This window comes from Magnolia sinica, chromosome 6 (genome assembly GCF_029962835.1).
Source record: "Magnolia sinica isolate HGM2019 chromosome 6, MsV1, whole genome shotgun sequence".
NCBI classification, from domain to species: Eukaryota; Viridiplantae; Streptophyta; class Magnoliopsida; order Magnoliales; family Magnoliaceae; genus Magnolia; species Magnolia sinica.
In genome coordinates this window covers 62376047-62398348 of record NC_080578.1, presented here as the reverse complement: position 1 = coordinate 62398348, position 22302 = coordinate 62376047, and the positions used below count along the sequence as shown (strand labels likewise).

The 22302-nt window shown below is 39.0% G+C and overlaps 1 protein-coding gene across 2 annotated transcripts in view; it reads left to right on the top strand.

The window, feature by feature from the left end:
- The first annotated feature begins 1365 nt into the window (after positions 1-1365).
- The window catches only part of LOC131248802 (serine/threonine-protein kinase PBL34-like), a 30257-nt gene continuing 9320 nt past the window's right edge, over positions 1366-22302 (top strand). For both annotated transcript variants that reach the window (XM_058249261.1, XM_058249259.1), the window contains exons 1-3: positions 1366-1551; positions 3080-3417; positions 3693-3828. In XM_058249261.1, the coding sequence (XP_058105244.1) occupies positions 1368-1551; positions 3080-3417; positions 3693-3828 (658 nt within the window). In that variant the 5' untranslated portion in view covers positions 1366-1367. The remainder of the gene's footprint in view (positions 1552-3079; positions 3418-3692; positions 3829-22302) is intronic.

The window sequence follows — 22302 nt, the reverse complement described above, 5'->3', positions numbered from 1 at the left end:
TAAGGGAAGGAGGGGGTTGTCCCAATCCGCGTCCCCATATGGTAAAAGTGGGATAATGTAATGCATGGGTTGGATGTTATATACAGCACACATGGGGTCTCCCGTCCAAACGGTTGCAAAATCACGTGGTGGTCCACAGAAGAATGGTCGGATCAGCCTGTTTTTGTTTTCATGTCTGGGAAATCCCGTTCGTTGGATGCCGTCCCCAAACACTAGTGGCCCCACCCTTCAGCATTTGTTGTATAACTTACCTTTTAAAAGGACTTAGTAGAGTAACCGGCCTATTTCTTTCTAATCATCATTCCTCACTTTACCAGTGGAGGAGCCAAACCTGCGGTCGAGATCGTGTTACCGGCACGACGCATGCCGCAACGAATGGGCAAAATACCGCACGTGAGAGTGCTCTCCACCCCCACTCGCGCGTGTACACGTGTGCAGAGTGGTCACCACCCTACTCGCGCGAGTACACGTGTGCAGAGTGCTCTCCAACCCACTCGTGCGAGTACCTGTACCGTTCCCCGCCCTCGTCTCGGCTCGCTAAATTCCTCGTGCTGCCCGTCCTGCCCGCATTCCCCTGCCCGAGCTGCCCGTTCTTTCCCCAAAGTACCCCCATTTCCACGCCCCCTCTGTCTCTGATTTTCCACATTCCCCCACCATCCTACTCGCTTTCATTGATCGCATCTCCCCCTTTCCATGCCTGGAAGCTCAACTCGTTCGGGCTGCTGCCCCTTCAAATTCTCGGGCAGGTACCCTTCCTTCTCTATCTTCTTCTTCTTCTTCTTCTTCTTCTTCTTCTAGCTGTTATCAGCTCTTTGGTCTGAGCTGCACGCAATTCAAAAGAATATACAAGTTCAAGACTACAGATTCTGCTATTGGTTGTTCGATTTCCAGTTCTGTTTTCGGCATTTTGGGCGATTTCTGTTTCTGGGTTTTCCCCGGATTTCCCATGTTCGGGCGGTTTCAAGGCAGATTCGGTGGTGTTTTGTGAAAAAAGGGGGTTTTTGAGCTGGTTTGATTTTCTGGCAACTAGTTTGGATTTTGGAGTAGTTTTTAGTTGTGGCAACTGCTTTGGGCTGTTGGGTTTCTGGGTTTCTGGTTATTGACCAGATTTTCGATTTTCAGGGGTCTGAAGGCAGACTATTCAGTGGTTATTGGATAAAAGACGGATTTCTGGGCGGATTTGGGCTTGTGGAGTGGTTTGATTATCTGCATGTTTGGTGGTTTTTGGGGATTCGTTAGGTCCTTTTGGGTTGTATAGCGGTTTCTGGCTGTGGGTGATTTAGTGGTGTTGAGAGATTTTTGTGGGGGGTTTTTTGGAAAATGGGTTTTTGATTTGAAGATTGAAGGGCGGGTGTTTGATTGGAGAGATGGGAGTAGGTCCCGATGCTATTCAGGTGGAGGAACATGTTGGGAAATCAAGAGGTAGGAAGAAGAAAGATGGGGCGGAAGAGGCAGAAACCGGATGTTGGATTAAGTTCAGATTCATGGGGAGTTGCATCTCCTCAAGATCCAAAGTCGATAGCTCTATAAGCGGCACCAGTACTCATTATGGTAACTTATCCTCTCTTCCTTTGTTTCTTTCATTTTATTTATGTTCTTTTATATTTTCATTTTCATTTTTTTTTATGAGCATGTTCTATTTGATGAAGTCGTCAATGCTTTCCCCTTTCAATGAGATATCTTTCCTGTTTGTGAGATTGTTGCTACTTCTACTCAACATGTTTGATGGAACTTGGTTTCACGAAGAAATGCCTCCTCTTGAGGTTTTAACTATTTGAATATTTAGCTTGAATGCTGGTGAAATGGTCATGATTGCGGCCTGATCATTTTCCCTAATTGTTTGTTTATTTAATGAGAATACTCTGTCAGTTTTGAAGATCAATAAATATACTCATGTTGTCAAGGTGGCGAGGTTTCTTAATCGAGCTTTGTAAGTTTCAACCTGAAGGCCCTTTAGTTCTATAGGAGACTGATATATGCAGCCTCTCTTTTGATGCACACGGCGCACGCCCTTCTTTCTTTCTAGCTTTATTAATAGAATAGAATAGACTTCCTACTATTCTAATACCAGCGGTAGGAAAACGTTTATAGTATTTTAATGCCAAAAATAGATATATGTATGCAGTTTTGAATTCTTCCGGCTTCTCAACAATGTCAATGATCGATCCACTGGCTACTGGATAAGGATTGATTTTGCTGTCACCGTAACCAAGCAGCTTTGAAATTGCGAAATACTGGAGTTGCTATCATAATAATACTGAAATGGTATGGTTGCTATATTGGGGTTATCTTGAGTAAGCGCTGAAATGTTTATCATGATTTTGGCAGCATTTGGATGCATAGGTGAATCATTGGGAATATCCAGTTAAATGAAGAGAAAATGACAAAAATAATGACTTTTCTATGTCTTAGCAATGTGGAAGGAGCCCCCAATATAGCTATATTCCAATCACGTCCAACTTAAAAGTAGCGTATATTTGCAATCTAGACTTTAGAGGCTTCCCCTTCCTTCAATACAAATGATAATGAAGGCAATTGCAATTTTGCCAGTTCCACTTTAAGAGATTAATTATTGCAATTAAATCCATCCATATGCACGCGTCCCATTCGGGGCTTGGTTCTTGAAAGGAGGCCTTCCATGACAACTTGAGATATTTGGTCCCTTTCTCTTTAGGTTTCCTTCTAGAAAGATGGGCTTCTTTGTTAATTTTCTTTTGCTTCCCCCCCGATCTTCACTCTATAGTGCAAACATCTTTTGCCTGTGAACTTATATTTTGGTGAACAATATTTAACTCAGACCCTGTTGGTGCTTTTCTTGGCATGATTGTATAGCTTCACTTCTTTTCTTTTTTCCTTTGACACGCAAGAGGTTTCTTTTGTTAAAATTAGAAAACATGTCCTTAGCTCTTTTTAGTTTTTCGAAGTGTGGTTTACCTTGATCTACCTGATTAGATAGTGTTTCTGTTTGTAGAATTACACTAGTGCAAGTGAATGATTTTTTTTCCTTGTATTATTTCAAAAAAGCTATCCTGATATGAGAACTATCCATTGAAGTATGTTGGTTTTGTGCATGGACCAGCGGAGAGTAAGTCCACAAATGATAGGAGCAAAGACCAACCAACTGCTCCCGTAGTCTCATCTACAACAACAAGTAATGCAGAAAGTAATCCGCCAACTCCAAAAGTAAGTGAGGAGCTGAAAGTTGCCTCGCAGCTAAGGAAATTCACATTTAATGAACTTAAGTCTGCAACAAGGAATTTTAGGCCAGAGAGTCTTCTTGGTGAGGGTGGCTTTGGTTGTGTATTCAAGGGATGGATTGAGGAGAATGGAACTGCCCCAGTGAAACCGGGCACAGGGCTTACAGTTGCAGTTAAAACACTTAACCATGATGGACTTCAGGGGCATAAAGAGTGGCTGGTATGGGATTTCTTAATTTATTTTAGTTTCTTGTTTGGTGATCTTGGCTGTGAAATCTCTTGTTCTCTCTCCCTCTCTCCCTCTCTCTCTCTCAAAAAAGAAAAAAGAAAAAACAGAAAAAGAAAAAGAAAATAAAAGAAGAAAGGAAGAAATAAAATAAAGGAAAAGAAAATAAAAGATCTTAGTGTTGTTTATTGATTAGTACCTTACCTCTTGTCTATCTCTTTATGGGTGGACTGTAGAGAGCATTGTCTGATGTCTTCTAGCTTTTGCAGGCGGAAGTTAATTTTCTTGGTGATCTTCTGCATCCTAATTTGGTTAAATTGATTGGGTATTGCATTGAAGATGATCAAAGGTTGCTAGTATATGAGTTTATGCCTAGAGGAAGCTTGGAGAACCACCTCTTCAGAAGTATGTAACTGCCCATGTTTTGATATCTTACAATTGGTTTCATGCATCTTGACTTCCTGGATAGTTAACCTTTTAGAACTTTCAAGGGGTTGTTTGGTTTGGGTTGTATGTACTGGGTTATGCCATTTTCCCCTCCTTAAGGTGCATTTATTGCATAAAATTCAACACAAAAGGGTAATCATACAGTTTATGGAAATGCACACTAAAACTGGAAAGAGAAATTTTTTAGCTTGGAGATGAATTCATTGCATTTTAGAACAAGGGGAGAATACTGCAGTATTCACCCTGCCGACATGGCCCTAAAAGTTTATATGCATGAAATCTTTGAATCTTTGAGGAAGTTACCACTTCTTGAGCACTTCTGATTAAGTCCAGAAAAGAGGAAAATCGCCATTTTTAATACCTCGATAATGGTATAATTGCTTGTTTCCATTCTACGTGATTCTTCTATAGGACTTAAATAGCATTTCATGATATAATATAGGTGCTATAAAATAGATTGAAGATAACACTTGTTTGGAGATTTAGTTGGAATATCTGAAACCAGGTTAAGTAGGATTCAATGAATTTAGTCTAAATGTCTGAAACAAGGTTTAAACATTTAAAACTTACTTTTAAGGGTTTTGATTACCAATTGACTTGAATTCTGATTGAGCGAATCCTTTTTATTTTTATTTTTTATTTTTTGCATTTTTTCCAGGAATTTTCCAGGAATAGTTGAATACTTCTCCTTAAAAAAAATAGAAGACTGGTCAAATGCAAATTAAGTTAAAGCACTCATTATGTCATATGTGCTGAGTTATGTAAGAAATTGATGCAGGACAATTAACCGCTTGCTCTAAAAGCTCGAACTGTTAGAGCATGGCAAATCAATCCCTTTATCTCATAGCCCAGGCCCCACATATCGTGGGTTAGGACTTCGGCCGAACCTCCCTCGTGGGCCCCAAATCACATGGGTACCGCCTCACATGGGCCGCCCACCCCGAGTGTGCCCCTGCATCCCACAGGCAACCCCACTCGAGCTCGATGTGAAAATGCCCTTGCATTAATCACCCTTGGTGAGGAGTCTCGAACACAAGACGTCCCGCTCTGATACCAAATTTGATACAGGACCGATGCATGAACTAAGTAATATGTGCGATCAGATAACTGAATTAAGATATTTAGCAAAAAAAAAACACAAATGTCACTATATTCATCACAAATATCATGAAAATCAAAAGAAAATCATGCGTAATCCTAGCCTAAGCTACGAACATCGTAACATAAGATCATTAAATAAAACAAAACTGGGATCTAATGGATGTAAATTAGCATAGGATATAGTCTATTTCAACACAGGAAACCTATTACAACTTAGGGTGAAAATTAGGGTTTTGGTAATTTGAGAAAGTAGGAAATTTAGGAAATTTAGGTTTAGGGTTAGGGTTTCTGGGATGGAAGAAAGGGGTTTTGATATAATGATGGTGGGAAACCAAAAGGGGTAGGTGGGTTTCACACGTGTGGTCGTACGGTTACACGTGTGACGTGGGAGGATGGGTTTAGGTCGGTTAGGGTTTGGATTGTGGATGAGTATTGAAAAGTTGGGTTTGAGAGAAGACGAATATTTGGGATGAGAGAATTAAGAATCTAAAGAAAATACCTGGATGTGGAAGAAAAGAGAAGATGGTGTGGGGATAGATGGAGACATCGCATCTCCGTTGATGAAGATTAGCCTCACACCAATTTTTCTTCCAAATCGAATGGAAGTATCTTCAAATTGCATGAAGATGGGAAAAGAAAGCAAGAACTTTTTTTTTATTTTTATTTTTTTTATTTTTAAAATCACGAAATTCAATGAGGGAGAGGTCACACGCCCTCCATTTTTTTATAGATCCAAGAAGTTTCAAAAATTACAAAAATCCCTCGGTCTTGTAAGCTCTAACGAAAATAGCCATAGTCTAATTAAAATCAACTAAAACACCCATAATGTGTCCAAATATAAAATAATAAAAAATTAAATCTTAAAATATTATAAAGTCTAAAATTGATGTGGACGATCAACGATCAATTGCTCGATCATGTGATCCATGAGACCCAATGGCCCGATTGTCGCGTCCCTATGATCCAATGGTTTGGATCATTCCATAAAGCAGCCTACGTGCATCTTCCCAGTGTGGGGTCTTCCAGATGCTCGCACATGCACATGAGGTCTTCATCACGATCACGGGTTCTCACCTAGACACAGGGAAAGTGGTGCGGCCCACTTCTTCCTTTGATACGTACGTAAGGGTGTACGTGCGTGATGTCTTCACTAGAAATGCATGATAAAATGTGAAATTGCCTGAATCTACATGATGAATTATATAACTTCAGAAACTGAGTTTGCAAATCACATCCAAAAAACAAAAAAGATTTTTGTTCGCAATAACATTGATGGTTCACAAGCCTAGAGTGTCATATGACTAATTATCCACCTCTTGTTAGAACTTAGAAACTATATTACTGAATAAAATTCACAAATTCCAAGTTTGAAATACAAATAGATAACAATTAAACAACAACCACTCTCAATCATAATAGAAACTAATGATGTTACTCACAATATATAAACAATCTATAACCAGCCAAGGGGTGGCAGTCTGTGATGATAAGCATTATAATGTTAAGCCGGTATATCATCTTGTTCATGAAACTGTGTTTTTGAGTAAGGCTGTCTCTATTTTCATCATTTGCATGTAATTTATGAAAGTCCGATAAAGTTGTGGGATGCCCTTTTTGTGTGTTACACCACTATGTTCATTTATTCTTCCTCAAAACTGAACTGAAAGACTTTGCAGATCATAGATCTAGGGATATATGGGTTAGAATGAGGGTTGAGGATATGAAGGATTCTAAATAACAAGGATTAACACAAGTTTAACTGATGCAGCAACTTGAAGAACTATAACTTAATTGAACCAGATCTGAAAATGCACTCAAATTGTAAGCTCTAATCTCCTCCAAAATGCCACATATGGATCTTCAATCTGCTGAAAGTTAGCAATGATAGATAAAATATTGTATCACGGTGTTGCTCCAAATGGAACCCTTGGAGTTGCACCAAAGGGCTTCTTGGGCAAAGCCAGCAATGATAGATAAAAATACTGTATCAGGGTTGCTTCAAATGGAACCTGTTGGAGTTGCGCCAAAGGGCTCCTAGGGCATCAATTCTTCAGAAATTGAAACCCATCGTATGAATCAGGATTAAATGAAACTAAAAATACCATTCACTCACCCAACGAGGTTTGGGAGAGCAGCCATCACTGTGGGTTTGCGCCCTACAGGTGTGACCATGTGGGTTTGACTCCCCTCCTCGGCATTACCGGATACACGTGATGTGTTTGATTGCGTGTATCTGCAGGGAATAGTCTTACCTCAAAAGGGGAGGGGACACCTTGTGTCTTCAAAAAAAAAAAAAAACACACCATTCATTCACTTCATCATCCGTTGTCTTTTTCATCCCATATGTATGGCTATATTTATAGCCTTTTCTCACAAAACCTTAACTATTGATAAAAAACAAGAATAACATCCTATTGGTTGACATATGGTGCGCTAATTCAACTAACCTGTTAGTATCTAGAGGCCTTTATGACCATTTTATGATCCCATATCAGCCAGATCTTTTAATACGCAAGTACACAAACTGTACAACCTTTTTACGTGACCGCATGGACAGTCATGTACATGCTATACGATTCTAAAACAGGCCAGAATTCATCAATCGGCTGATTTATAAGAGACATTTAACATATCTAGATTGGATGTGTAGGACCAAGTCAATTGGGCCATAAAGACTTCATCCAAATGACCTTTTGGTGTCCACAAGACAATCGGATGTCCAATCTCTTCATCTGACAGTCTGATCTTGGACCCTATCTGATGGCTAGGCTTGGCCATCTTTTCTGACCCATTCTAGCCTTCAAGTGAATCAGGTAAACAAGATTTAATTTTTGAGTTATCCTTCAAAAAAAAAAGATTTAATTTTTGAGTTATGGCTTGACTTGCTTGCAAACAGTTTAGCAACAGATGCCATTATTGAATCTGGCAGCACATGCTTAGATCTAGCAACACATGAATCTGGCATTATTGAATCTGGCAGCACATGCTTAGATCTAGCAACACATGAAGCATAACAATACATACTTAAAATCAAGTTTTCTCATAAAACTATTCCTCATTCTTCCCTTTTCTAGTTCATACATATAGTTTTAGATGAGTTCAAACATTAGTTAATGTAAATTATTCATCTTATATTCATCCAATTCATCGAGTCGTGTCAATTCAGATTTTTCCATGGCTTTATTACTTGTTTGTCGCACAAAAAAACTTTTTGAATGCCCAGTAGAAATAGATTTAGCTAAAGATAAAGCTTTTACTGATGTCCAAAATCCCTTTTTCTTCCAAGTATTTCTATGAGTATGTTTTTTTTTTTTTTTAAAAAAAATAAATTTTAATAATAATAATAATAATAATAATAATATTATTATTATTATTATTATTATGTTCCTTTGGAACCACCATTTTAAAATAAAGAAGTACTTTTATTGTTGGATGTGAAAGACATGTATTGTTAAAAATGGATTGTTCTATGTCTTATTTATTTGTTTATTTATTTATTTATTTATTTTTAATGGATCGTTCTAGCTATTCATTATCTATATTTTACAAAGCCATTTCTAGTTTAGTGACGACAAATGAAGGAAAGAATCCCATTGGCTCTTTGAAGTTTTTTTTATTAAACTATCTCTAGAAAATGATTCCCATGCCTATGTTTAGCCTTTACAAAAATCCTGGTAAAAATCTAAGAAGTCAAGGCTTTAAGTCGATTGTGGCACATAAATAACGTACCTATTTTATCTCTATTTGCAATAAAGGCAATTATGGAACAAGAATCCATTTATTCTAAACTACCTTAATTACCAACTGTATATCATACGCATGACAAAAACCTCCAAAATACCCTACCCTTTGCATAAAGGCCATACAATTTGCATAGAATTCCAAAATGCATTCTTGTTATCTTTGATGGGTGAATGGACTGCAAAGAGTATTTGCTTGTACTTGGACCCTAGGGGTCCCTTGGACTAGGATAGGTCATCCAATTGGATTTGAAGAACCCTTGGTCCAATATGATCATTGGATTGGTCTAGCTCATACTCAGTTATTCAGCCCTTGGCATGATCTAGTCACCAATCAGGTCAATATCAATCTTGATATGTTTCAAGCAAGGTATCTCAAATCGGTTACGTTTCGGCCGTAATGGCTGATGCGTAACAGTAACGGCATCAACCGTTACGCGATTCGGCCCCGAAACGGGGCACCTCTATTTTTTGGGTTTGTAACGGCCGTTATGGCCCATAACGGCTGTTACGGTACCATAACAAACGTTACGGTCCATAACCCTAAAGAAAAATGAAAAAAAAATGGTAAAAAAAGAAAGAAACAAAACATACCTTTTTTTTACTCTTCTCCTTCTTCTTTCTCTTCTTCTTCTTCTCGCCCTGCTGCGGCCCGGGCCTCCTCCTCCTCCTTCTCCTCCTCTCTCTCTCTCTCTCTCTCTCTCTCTCTCTCTCTCCTTTTCTTTTCGGTTTCCCTCTCCCGTTTTTTTCTTTTGAAATCGGAAGCGGTTTGACTGGTGTACCACACACCAGTATAGCTGCTGTAGGTACGTGTCATGCTAAGACGAGCGCTGACACTCCTCGAGCTCCGAGTTGTACGAACGGTTCAAAGGAGATCAAAGTTACATGGGCTCCACAACGATGTATTTATTATATCTACACCGTTCATCTATTTTTAAATATCATTTTAGAGCATTAGCCAAAAAATGAATCGTATCCAAAGATCGTCTGGACCACACCAAAAATAGCAGCGAGATGATGATTTTCACCGTTAAAAAATTCGTAGGCCCACCATAACGTTTATTTTCCATCCAATCTGATGAAAAGGTCAAAAAGACCTGAATGAAGAGGAAAAACAAATTTCATATTGATCCAAAAGTTCTGTGATCCCAAAAAGGGTTTCAATGGTAGACGTTCAATCCTCCACTGCTTTTTGCAGTGTGGTACACTTAATAATTAGATCTGTATTATTTTTCGTGTCAAGCCTTAAGACGAGCTCGTCAAATGAATGGACGGTTTAGATATAACACATACCTCATGATCAGACCCACGGGACTTGCTTGCGTCAAATGAATGGACTGGTACGCGTTACGCAGCACGTTGCACAATTTAATAAAATGTACACGTGCCACATGGGCCCCACCATGCTGTATGTATTTTATCCATGCCGTCCATCCATTTTGCCACATCATTTTAGGTTATGATTCAAAAAATTAGTAAGATCCAAATCTCAGGTGGACCACATCATAGGAAACAGTGGTTATAGAATGCTCACCATTAAAAATTTCTTAGGGTCCACTGTAATGTTTATTTTCCATCTAACGATTCTAACCTGTTAATAGGGTCACACTAATGTGGGTGAAGGGAAAACACACATGTCAGCTTGATCTAAAACTTTTGTAGCCCCAATAAATTTTTAATGATAGTCGTTTAATTATTATTGTTTCTTATGGTGCGGTCCACCTGAGCTTTGGATCTACCTCATTTTTTGGGCTCATGCCCTAAAATTATTTGGCAAAATGGATGGACGGTGTAGATATAACACATTCATCACGAGTGGGGTCCAAAAAACTTTGACACTCGTGTGCTACACTTCACAATCTGAGTCCTACCTAATTCGGGCCCTTAAAAAATTATACACGAGACCTGTATTAACGTAAAATTTACCAATTAAATTATGGACTGTAATTGCTAACTCAAAATGGCAAAATCAAATTGTTTGAATAGTTTTAATTGTTAATTTGTGGACGCTTATTTTTTAAAATAGGGCCTTTTGATTTTTTTTTTTCATGATTCACTATCCAATAAATGTCCACCAATTCACAAGTGGGATAATGCCAATAAATTGCATGAATTTGAGGCTGATTTGGGGCATGGATTGGTCCTCCAAGTCAGCCCCAAATTGGCAACGCGATCTACCTGATTTTAATTTCAATTTTTAATAGAACTATTGGGAGAACTGATATCAAATTGTTAAGTATATAAATTAGATATTTAGAAAATTAAATATATGAATTTTGTAGTCAAATTCAGGTTATCTGGTTCATAAATTCATCAGACAGTCCGATACAACTTTTCACCAAAGAGTGGACCGTTACACCACCATAAACATGTTCCAATTTATAAATGAATGCATATTTGGAATGCTTAGAATATTCCGGATTTAATCCATATTTTTTCATATTTTTTTGGCAAAAAAAATTTTGCGCCGTTACGGGCCATTACGCCCCCATATCGCCGTTACGCCCCCGTATCCGTATCGGTTTCGGATGGCACCGTTACGCCAACCGATACCGATACGGGACACCTTGGTTTCAAGTCTGCAATTTGGGTGGTTGGATGGTCTAGATCTGAAACCTGGACAGTTGGATTTGATAGATCTTTGACCAAGACTCTTGGATGAGACTGATCTAGGTGTGTTAAACAATTTTATGGCGTGGTCTTTTGATTGACCAGCTTGTACGGCCCATCTGGGACCCATCTGATGGATGTGTGGACCTCAGATGCATCAGTTTTATGTTTAAAATGAACAATGGGCCTACATTTTTTTAATGGGATTCGGGGGCTGCGGTTGAGTGTTTTGTTGGAAAGGTTATGATGATGGTTTTGGATTTCGAATTTGGGGAAAGTGGGATGTATGGTTGGGGATTTGGGTATAGAAAGAGTACGATCTGGCATTTGCTTCAGGCTTTTAATTATTTTTATTGATTATGGGAAGGGGCTGGATTAGGATTTAGGGAAAGTTGTGATTTTGAGATATTGGGGTTCTGGGGTTTGATTTTTGAGAAAAATTGGGGATTTAGTTAATTTTGGGGTCTGGGTTAAATTGAGGGTAAAACTAGGGTTAGAGGCTATGGAAAGATATCAGGAAGTAATTAGGGTAATTGAAGATGAAAAAGAAGTAAAAGAAAGAAACAAAAGACATCCTATGAACAATTTCCCCTAATACCAAATCGATGCAGCAAATTGAAGAACCATAGCTTAATTGAACCACATCTGAATATATTTACCAATTTAAGAGCTGTAATCCCCTTCAAGATTGCACATATAGATCTCAAATTCAGTAAATTAGATAAGAATTGTGAACAAATGATAAATAGGTGGAATCACTCTGAACGAAGCCCAATGGAGAGGCTTTTAGGACATTGCACCACCAGATATTGAAATCATCGCTAGAATCAAGAATAAACTTAATTAGAAGAAAATCAATCAATGATCAATCAATGATCAAATCCTTAATGAAGAAAAAACGAAAGAATAAAATTCCATTGTTCCAAATATGGTGGCCTGTTCCTACTCAACTTGCTAATAGAAGTACCCTAAATCATAAACTAAAAACATCAATAAGAAATCAAATCTAACCCGGACTGTATTTATCCTCCATACACAAACGTATGGGTATAAACAGCTGCATGGTTGTTTGTCAACCTTAATTCAGTTAGCCATTTGGTATTTAGAGTCCTTAAGCAGCATTTGATCCCATATATTCTAGATATCTTCATATACCAGCAATTTGGGCCATTTTATACGATCATATAGACTTATGTGTATGATTTGATTGTACATGCTGTATGGTTGGCCATAGTTCATCAATCGCCTGATTTATAGAGACATTTAGCATCTCCCCACTGGGTTGGTGGGTTTTTCTTTCTAATTAGGCTGTTAGAACTTCATCCAGTTGACCTTGTTGGGTCCACAAGACAATTGATTGTCCAATTCTTCAGCAAAGCGAGTGTGGGTTCAATCTGGACCCTCTCTGATGGTCCTATTTGATGGCTAGACTTGGCCTGCATTACCGACCTTACAATCTTAAAAAAAGAAAAAGAAAACAGGAAGTAATTTCAAGTTATGAGTTGACTGTCTTGCAAAATCTGTTTATTCTATTTGAGCTTTCTCTATCCTTCTGTGCATTGAGTAGTACCTGAATCCAAACCAAGTCTTGAATAGTGAGCCAGACTCAAGCCTTGCAAGCACTCATTATACTTGGGTGAGACCCACTGTCAAGTCTCAAAGTTGGTGTGGGATTTTCATTTTGTCGCTTATGGAGGTTGAACTTATGTTTTAGTAGCTTTCCTTGATATGGTGCATGAAGAATTATGGTCGTTCTCTCTCTCCTCTTTCTAGTTCAAATTGGCAATATGAAGGTTTATATGGTAGTTAATTTACTTAACTGTTTTAGTTTGGTTTGCTATTGGCACAAAAGTTCCATTTTTGGCTACGTGAGCCTATTTGCAGCTATGCATGCAAAGTGGTAATAAATCATAAAGCTTGAAGACTATAACCATAAAACATATGTATGTACGTATGTATATGTATGCATGCATGGATGTATGTGTGTGTGAGAGCTGCATTTGGGGGCTGTCATGGTGTATGTATGACATCCAATGAATCCAATAGGGTTGCCCCATCATGAAAATAGGATCGCCTGGAAATTACGCCAATCCAATCATCAGGTTGGCCACATGGTAGAAAACAATGGACAACCACCCAAAAATCTTTGAAATTCATGTAGTGGCTTGATGATTGGATCAGCATGATTTTTGGGGCATCACATTTTCATTATGAGGCAACTACGTTAGATCGGTTGGATGCTATACATGCATATTATTGGGCCCCACATGCCAACTAGTTTCATTATAACTAGTTTTGTGTGAGACTTTGCTAAGCACATGCCATACAAGCATGGTTTTGATAGGCATTGGGTGGTGTATTGGCCCGACTAAAAAACCATACAATGTAGGCAACATCGGCCCATAGCAAACCTCATCAGTCTGTATTGGTCGAAAATCTTTTTAAACCTAAAGAATTAAGGAAAAATATCAGAAAATGGAAACAATGAGATATTCAAGAATTTATCCTCTCTCTCTCTCTCTCTTTATATTTTGGACATGTATATAATGGTGTATCAGATATGTCTTTGACAAGAATGATACTATTAGGGCCGTACACGAACCGAGTTAGCTCGGTTAGCTCGCTCGACTCAACTCGACTCGCAAAAGCTCAATTCGACTCGGTTCGAAACTGAGTTCGAGCCAAGTTGAGCTGATTTTTTAAGCTCGAAAAAATTTCGAACCAAGTTCGAGCTTTCCCGAGCTCGATTCGACTCGGATCGAACCCAACTCGAATCGAACTCGGATCGAACCGAACCAGTTCGATGACTCGGTTACTATGATATTGATGTTGCTCACCAAGTGTTTGATGAAATACCTATAAAACCACTGCTGCTGTTTTACATTAAGATTTTGAAGGTGCAAGCCATGTGTTTGTGAAAATACTGCACAGGCGAACTCGGCTCGAACCAGCCCAAGCTGCTGACCGAACCGAGCCGAGTTTGAGTTGGGGTTAGCAAGTGAGCAAGCCGAGTCGAGCTGTGCCAAGCTCAACTCGGTTCGACTCGTGTACACCTCTAGATACTATATTGGCTTGGTTTGTTGAAAGTCAACCAAATGGTCCCTAATTGAATGCAAATCAAGCATGATTTGGTGAATTAGGGCCCATTACATTAAAGTACATCTAGCAGATGAAATCACGAAAAAAGTAATTGTTTACCCTCTTTTTTTTTTTTCCTTCTCATAATGGTTCTTTCTGCTTCGCTTCATCAAATCCCACTCAAATCTTTCATTTAACCTCCCAAATAGGCCTAGAACTAGTCCAAAATGACTTTCTAAGCTTCATCCATGGTTTACATGAAAAAGAAGAAGAGAAATTAAGACAAAAATTGGAAATAGATTCTAAGTTGGGCCTCTATGGTCGAATCTGCCCATATTGGTCATTCATGTCAAGACGTCTCATCTGGGCCAATATGACTAAATATGACCTTTTTTTGGGGGTGGCTCTGTATCACGTATCATAGTCACGTATCATAGTGGGCTGATATGCATACAATACAGCCATATCAGCTGATATGATACAGATATTCATAAACATGTGTGCAAGGAATCCCGTCTAAACTCCACACGTGCATCATGGCACATTCAAGATCCAGACTGCCCTTCAGGAGGGGCCATTTTGGGTACTTCTTGGCCATCAATCTTGACTAATTCCTCTTTTCCACTCGTATTGTTACTAAAATTGGATTTCGTGTACTTTGTTTTTTGTCTGGCTAAAACCTTTAGATTCTAAAGCATCCATCTATAGTTCTAGCTTTCTGTTTACTTCCTCCCTTGCTTGTCAATCAATGATTCAATGTCATTTGCAAACGACATACGCTGAGAAAAATCTTCTTGTAAATGCCCAGTTAACTTGTTTGTAAAGCCTTTCCTGTTTTCATCTTTCTCAAAGCTTCTTTCACTTCAAATATCCCCATTCTATGAAAAGTCGCTATGATATCTGGCCTCGTTTGAGCTTATGGTTCTTTCTTCTTGTAAACGCCCAGTTAACTTGCTTGTAAAGCCTTTCCTGTTTTTATCTTTCTCAAAGCCTCTTTCACTTCAAATATCCCCATTCTATGAAAAGTCGATATGATATTTGGCCTCATTTGAGCTTATGGTTCTTTCTATCTCCAAGTTCTCAGAGGTCATCATTTAACAAGTTCTTGGAATAACTTCCCCACCTTTAATTGTGTTCCCTTACTGGGGTGGCTTCTTAATAAAATTTTTGTAATCTCTCCTTAAAAAAAAATTCCCAACCTTTAATTGGTTTCATTGTCCTTGATGAAAAACCCTTTGGTCATTGCGCTTAATGCATCTAGCATTGTTTGGATGCCTACACACTCTCTCTCTCTCTCTCTCTTGTTTTTTTTGGCAAGTTTGAAGACATTTTTCTCACCTTATGTTGTCCCTAATCTATTGTACAAATCATCATAGGCCTTAAGTTTAACCTCACTTGCTATTTTCTGAGCATTCTTTTTGGCATTTTTATATTCTTTTAAAATTTCCTCATTTCTAATCCCTTGCCAAGCCTTGTAATATGATTGTTTTTTGCTAATAGCATTTTTTGACGTCATCATTCCACTACCAAGTTTTCCTTATAAGAGCGGTTATTCCTTCTACATAAACTTATTTCTCTGCTTCATTAATGCACTCAACTATCTCATTCCACATAATAGATATGTGATAAGTTATCTTCCAACCACTGTATTTCCGACCTTTCAAGCGTGTGTGCAATCCAACCTGTCCAATAGGTTCGCCCCACCACGAGGATTCCCTAATGTGAAAATCAACCCAGTCCACTCACCTAGTGGGCTAAGCCATGAAAAACAAAGGATAGCCACTGATAAGATAAAAGGATACATCTGCGGCCCATCTATTGGTGGATCAGGCTAATTTTTGCCTAAGGTGATGCTCATGTTGCGACCAACCCTTTGGACGGGTTGGATGTTATACAAACATGATAGTACTAAAATGATTCTTTGGTTGGACATTAGTGTTCCAACCTGTTGGACATGAGCATCTGTGTGTGTGTGTGAGTGCGTGCGTGGGCACATGAATGTGTGAATGCCAAAATGCTTTTGTTCTAAACAATTATCTAGTTACCATGTAGCGTGAAATATGCATTAGCAATTTTTTCATGCATAAAGGTCCAAGTAACCATGTGTCTCTCCAAAAATTGTACCTGCTCTTGAAAGATAGGGTCTGATGGTTCTACTGATCAGGGCATTCTATTTATTTTGGTTATAGAGTTACATTCAGGTGGATCTTACCTATATTTGTAGCAGTGAAGTGTCTTTGTTGTTGTTCACAACCCCAAGTGTAGGGTCGCGATGAGTAATAATCTCGGTGAGACCAAGGTCGAATCCACAGGGACTGAACTTGTGTGTATTCTGAGAGTAACTAGAGCTAGAACTAGAAGAAGATGAAAACCTAAATCTGAAATATTTGAGGAAGTGATTTTGAATAAGGTAATTAAAACTTGTAAATTTAAAGGTGGTAGCTAGGGTTTCCAAGGATCCACTTGTAGCAATTGGGAACCTACCTTGCATGATTCAAGGACACAGCTGGAATCAGAGTCCTATCTTATCCAGTCAGTAAGAAGAGATTTGTCAGATCTCTGAACTTCTCATGGATCTAATCATCAATGGATGAGAGTGGTGAAGATTTGGAAATGATTCTGTCACCTAACCATGCCCAGGAGACAAGGCAAACAACAGGATTTGCCAATCCCACAACCAATCATAAAAGAATTGTGAATGTTAGAAAGGATTCTATCATCCTACCATGCCCAAGGGACGATGGTGAACAATATGATTTCCTAATTTCACAATCTCAATTCAGGAAAAGAAGATATCTCAAGCTATCGCAGATCTATTGTAATTTGTCACAACAAACCATTAAAACTAAAAATATTCCTTCATAATCAAACTGGAATCCAAGAGAGTTCAACAAAACATGAATCAAAACAAAGCAAACATCCCAATCACGCTACAATCTTCACCTCTTAGCCCTAGCTAAGAGGTTTAGCCAACCATAGACATGATTGAACTAAAGACCCTTCAACAAAACAAAAAGACCAACTAAAGAGGAAGAAGAAGAACTCCCGGACGGCGGCTCCACCCTTTTGCTCCACTCCTCAAACCCTAGAAGATGCCTAGGACATCCTAGGGACCCCTATTTATAGTTTTGCAACGCAAACTTTTGTATCGAGTTAGAAAATTCTAGAAACTGCTTCAAATTTCTGCACTTTGTGTGCTGTCTGCGTAATCCAGGATGGTCGAGGACATCCCTCGACTAGGCAAGGGTCACCTTTGATTGGTCGAGGGTTTCCTTCGACGGGTCAAGGATGACCTGATTTTAGATGATTTTGCCGCTGGAGTTCGAGTCGAGGAATCCTCGTCTGGTTGAGCAGGGCCAGGACTAGTCGAGGATTACACAAATTCACTTGAAAACTTCAATTCTCTTCATTCTTGACTTGGTTTTCTTGGATCTTTGGCATGTGAATTCTTCATTCTTAGTTTTCTAAGATCTAATCTTTGGCTTGGTATTTTTGAGCGTTAAATCCATGCTTTTAGCAAACTTTTCAATCCAAGCTCTTAAATTCACATTGCAACACAAACATGATTAAAATAGAACATTAAGCATTATCATGTTCACAAAACCAAGTAATAAATGAGGTCTAATATGCAATATTTGGCCTTCAATAGTTGTGGAGGAAACAAATGTCAGCACATTATTTGTTGATGGAGAAGGAATCCAATCTCCAAAGATGGATGCTTTCTTATTGGTAAAAACCTAGAAAGGCAAAAGTTAGAGGATCTAAATAGTAAGATGGAGGCTTTCCCACTGGTAAAAGCTTGTAAAGGCAGAAGCTTGAGGATCCATAAAGTTTGTTGTTGAGTCTTGCCGTTTATTGTGGAGCCTGAACCGGTGTAGGTGTAAAATGAGGGTATCGGCCAAATAGAGGCTTTGTTAAGGGTTTAAGAAGGAAACTTAGCTCCTAATTGCAATTTTGTTATATGTAGGTGAAGGTTAAAATTAGCAAAGGAAATGAGCTGGTGGGAAGGAGATGCAACTAGTGCTTAAAGAGTTGCCTGTAAGTTTTCGGTCTAGTTATGGTGACGCTTCATGGGATCCAGACTTGGGCAAATAGCTTTTGGAACGTTGAGATAATAAAATCCTTAGAGGTTGCTTTTGTCTTTTGATGTTCGTCATTGAATAAAGTGTCGAGAGCAAGGTGTTCCGTATTTGTTATGATATGGCCGTAAAGGTCAATACTTATAGGTAACGGCCATGACCGTTACGCGATACATGAGTGAAATGGGGCAATTGGCTTTTCGGGACCATATCGGCTTTTACGGGGCATAACGACCGTTATCCCCACAACGGTGGAAAAAGACCAATTTTTTCATATTTAAATTCATTTGTCTCCTCATTTTTTTCACTTTTCATATTCCAAAAACTCTCCTAGATCATTTTACAGCAAATTTCGATCACTCTTACTCATGTATTCTGTAATGGTAATGCTCGTAATGGTGGTGGTAATGGCCACCACCTTTACCTTTACAATAAGGGGTGTAACGGCCGTTACAGTCTCTCTCTCTCTTTTTAATTGAAAAAAAATATGAAAAACCTATAACGGTCCATTACGGCCTATACGTGAGGCGTAACTGGCCGTTACGGGGTAACAGCCTTTACGCGTTAATTTTTTTTTTCTTTCCATTATGCCCTTTACGACCCTGTAACGCGTAACGGTTACTACCGTTACCTTTACTTAACGGCCTTTACGGCCTCGTAACAACCTTTATGACACACCATGCTCTTATTATAGCTTTTAGGATTAAAACCGTAGATTGAAGATATTTGAGTGAATGAAAGCTTCGAGGGCCTTTTTTTTTTTAATTTTTAAATGAAATTTTTTGTATTTATGCCTTTTTCCTGATTTCTAGTTCTAATTTTAATGCTTGATTGTGATGTGTAAACATTAGATACATATAACTATTTTCATAAATTCATCAGATAGCCCGATACAACACTCTAACCATAGAGTGGACTTTTACGTTGCCATAAACATGTTTTATAAAAAAAAGAATGCATATTTGGAATATTTACATTATTTTGAATTTTCTAGATATTTTTCAGGTAAATTTTTTCAACCATCATGGTGGTTGTAATAGTCATTATGCCCTTGTATCGATAATGGTGGTGACCATTACAGCCACTGTTACCAATACAAAATACCTTGGTCGAGAATTCTTGAGAAAGGAACTGGGTTTGATGGTAATATGGTCATCTCTATTTCCTCTCTGAGTAGGATGTAACTTCTCACTGGCAAAAGCATCCTTGGTATCTTCTCCTCTCTAACATTGACGTTGAAAATCTTGTGTCCTTCATTCAAGCTATCAATGCTTCCATAAAACTAATAGTTATTGCATAATGCATCTCAAGCTCTCTTTCTGCCTTCGATGTGATTGTTGAGAAAGGCTCCTTGTGATGGTTGAGGTAGAACCTAAGGAGTGGAAATTGGTAACTAAAGGGTGTCCAAAGAAGGTACAATTTTTTTTTGGAGGATGATGAAAATTTATTAAAAGAACCTGCGAGTAGGGAAAGAATACAAAAGGGTCAAAAAGCGAAGAGGTGAACAAGAAAACTTTATCCTATACAGGAATTGAATTTCTAATCTGAAAGAACCTGCAAGAAGCCTCTATCCTAGACAAGAAGGTACCGATTTTAGTTCCAAGAAGGGAACAAATGTGACGTAGCTAGGAACTGTAGTAACTTGGCAGTCACGGCAGTTAACTTGTGATCTTAACTAATGATTTAAGATCTTCGTGATGATTGGATTCACCACAATAAAGAAGAAGCAATAAGGAGGAGCATGAAAAGTTACAAATAATCATCGTCATCAAAGCCTTATCCCAAGTCCCAACTAATTGGGGTCAGCTACACGGAACGTGTTCCACCATGCTACTCTATCATGGACCACATCCTGTTGATGCAACACGTCACTTAGGGGGGATATCCCTAGCATGAGTTTGAAATGTTATATTGTTAGGATTCATGAAAAAAGTTGTCACAAGAGTTTCATTCTGGCCGCCAACCTGATGCAACCCTTATTTATCTGTGCTTGGGGCCTACAACGAGTGTGCAAAACTCCCACAATCATTATTATTAAATGATACAAATATATCCACTAATTAGAACTACTCGCAATTTAAACTGAAGGCTTAAAACCTAATAATGGAAGATTATGCCGTGAATAGTCAATCTTTTGTTAGGTGAGTCCTTTCCTCTTGCAAAACAGTTCTCCAGTTCTAAAATGAGATTCTCCTTGTCCATTTCTCTCGTAAAAGATTTACTATAAGAAGGCAGCCCTAATGCTGGGGCATTTTCACACTGGGCTTGAGTGGGGTCGCCTGTTGGATGCAGGGGCACACTCGGGGTGGGTGACCCATGCGATTTGGGGCCCACGGGGGAGGTCTCGTGTTCGAGACTCCTTACCAGGGGTGAGTAATGCGCATTTCACACCGGGCTCGAGTGGGGTAGCCCGTGCGATGCGGGAACACACTCGGGGTGGACGACCCATGTGATTTGGGGCCCACGAAGGGGGTTTGGCCGAGGTCCTAACCCATGAGATGTGGGGCCTGGGCTATGAGATAAAGGGATTAATTCGCCATACTCTAACAGTTCGACCTTTTAGAGCAAGTGGTTAATTGTCCTGCATCAAATTGGTATCAAAGCGGGAGGTCTCGTGTTCGAGTCTCCTCACCGGGGGTGATTAATGCAGAGGCATTTTCACACTGGGCTCGAGTGGGGTCGCCTGTTGGATGCAGGGGCACACTTGGGGTGGGTGACCCATGCGATTTGGGGCCCACGGGGGAGGTCTCGTGTTCGAGACTCCTTACCAGGGGTGAGTAATGCGCATTTCACACCGGGCTCGAGTGGGGTAGCCCATGCGATGCGGGGACACACTCGGGGTGGACGACCCATGTGATTTGGGGCCCACGAAGGGGGTTCGGCCGAGGTCCTAACTCATGAGATGTGGGGCCTGGGCTATGAGATAAAGGGATTAATTCGCCATACTCTAACAGTTCGAGCTTTTAGAGCAAGTGGTAAATTGTCCTGCATCAAGCCCGTATCCTACTCTAATCCTGACCCTTGATTAAAATACAATCCTCACCTTAAAAGGCCTCCTAACCAACTGAATGCCTTGTTAAAAAGAAAGACTGCTAACTTACTCAGATTTCCTAACATATTTAGGGAACAAGATGCGTATAAATCTCTTAACTAAGGATCCACTATTCTTTTTTATTTTTTATTTTTATGGGTCTATTATTCCTTCAAGATGGGTTTAAGTATTTCCTTTTGGATGTTGTTTAATTCCTTTTCGCAGAGGGCCCCATGTTTAATAATGAACCAATCCCTTACCCAATTAATCATTGACTACTTGTTTACAAAACAAAAGAAAGAAGAAGAAGAAAAAAAAAAAAAACAGAAACAAAAAGAAAAAAATGAAAAGACATTTTAATCAACTGAATGAGTTACCCTCATCAATCTTCATTTCCCATTTATGTTTGGAATGAGATAAAGTTCCGTTCAGTCAACCTGACCATCAAATTTTGAATTCAGCTTTTGGATTTTTTTTGCCCAAAACACAGCATGAAACAAAACAAAAAATTGCTCTTTTGGACCTAAAATCTTTGGGTCCATTGGTAAGTCAACAATTCTTTTGATTAGGTTGAAACTATATGAGTCACATGCTTCATATTATGGAGAAATTCCAAGGGAATGCTGGAAGGATCATTTTCTGCTGTGGCAATGTTCTTAGGGAAACCGAAAGGGAGAGTTGACGAAGAAGAATAGTGATTTCTATGCATTGGACTGGTAAGTCACTCCAATCTTAAATGGGATGGAATGGAATGGGATGGGGTCCAATGTGACATTTGACTGAGGGCTGGTAG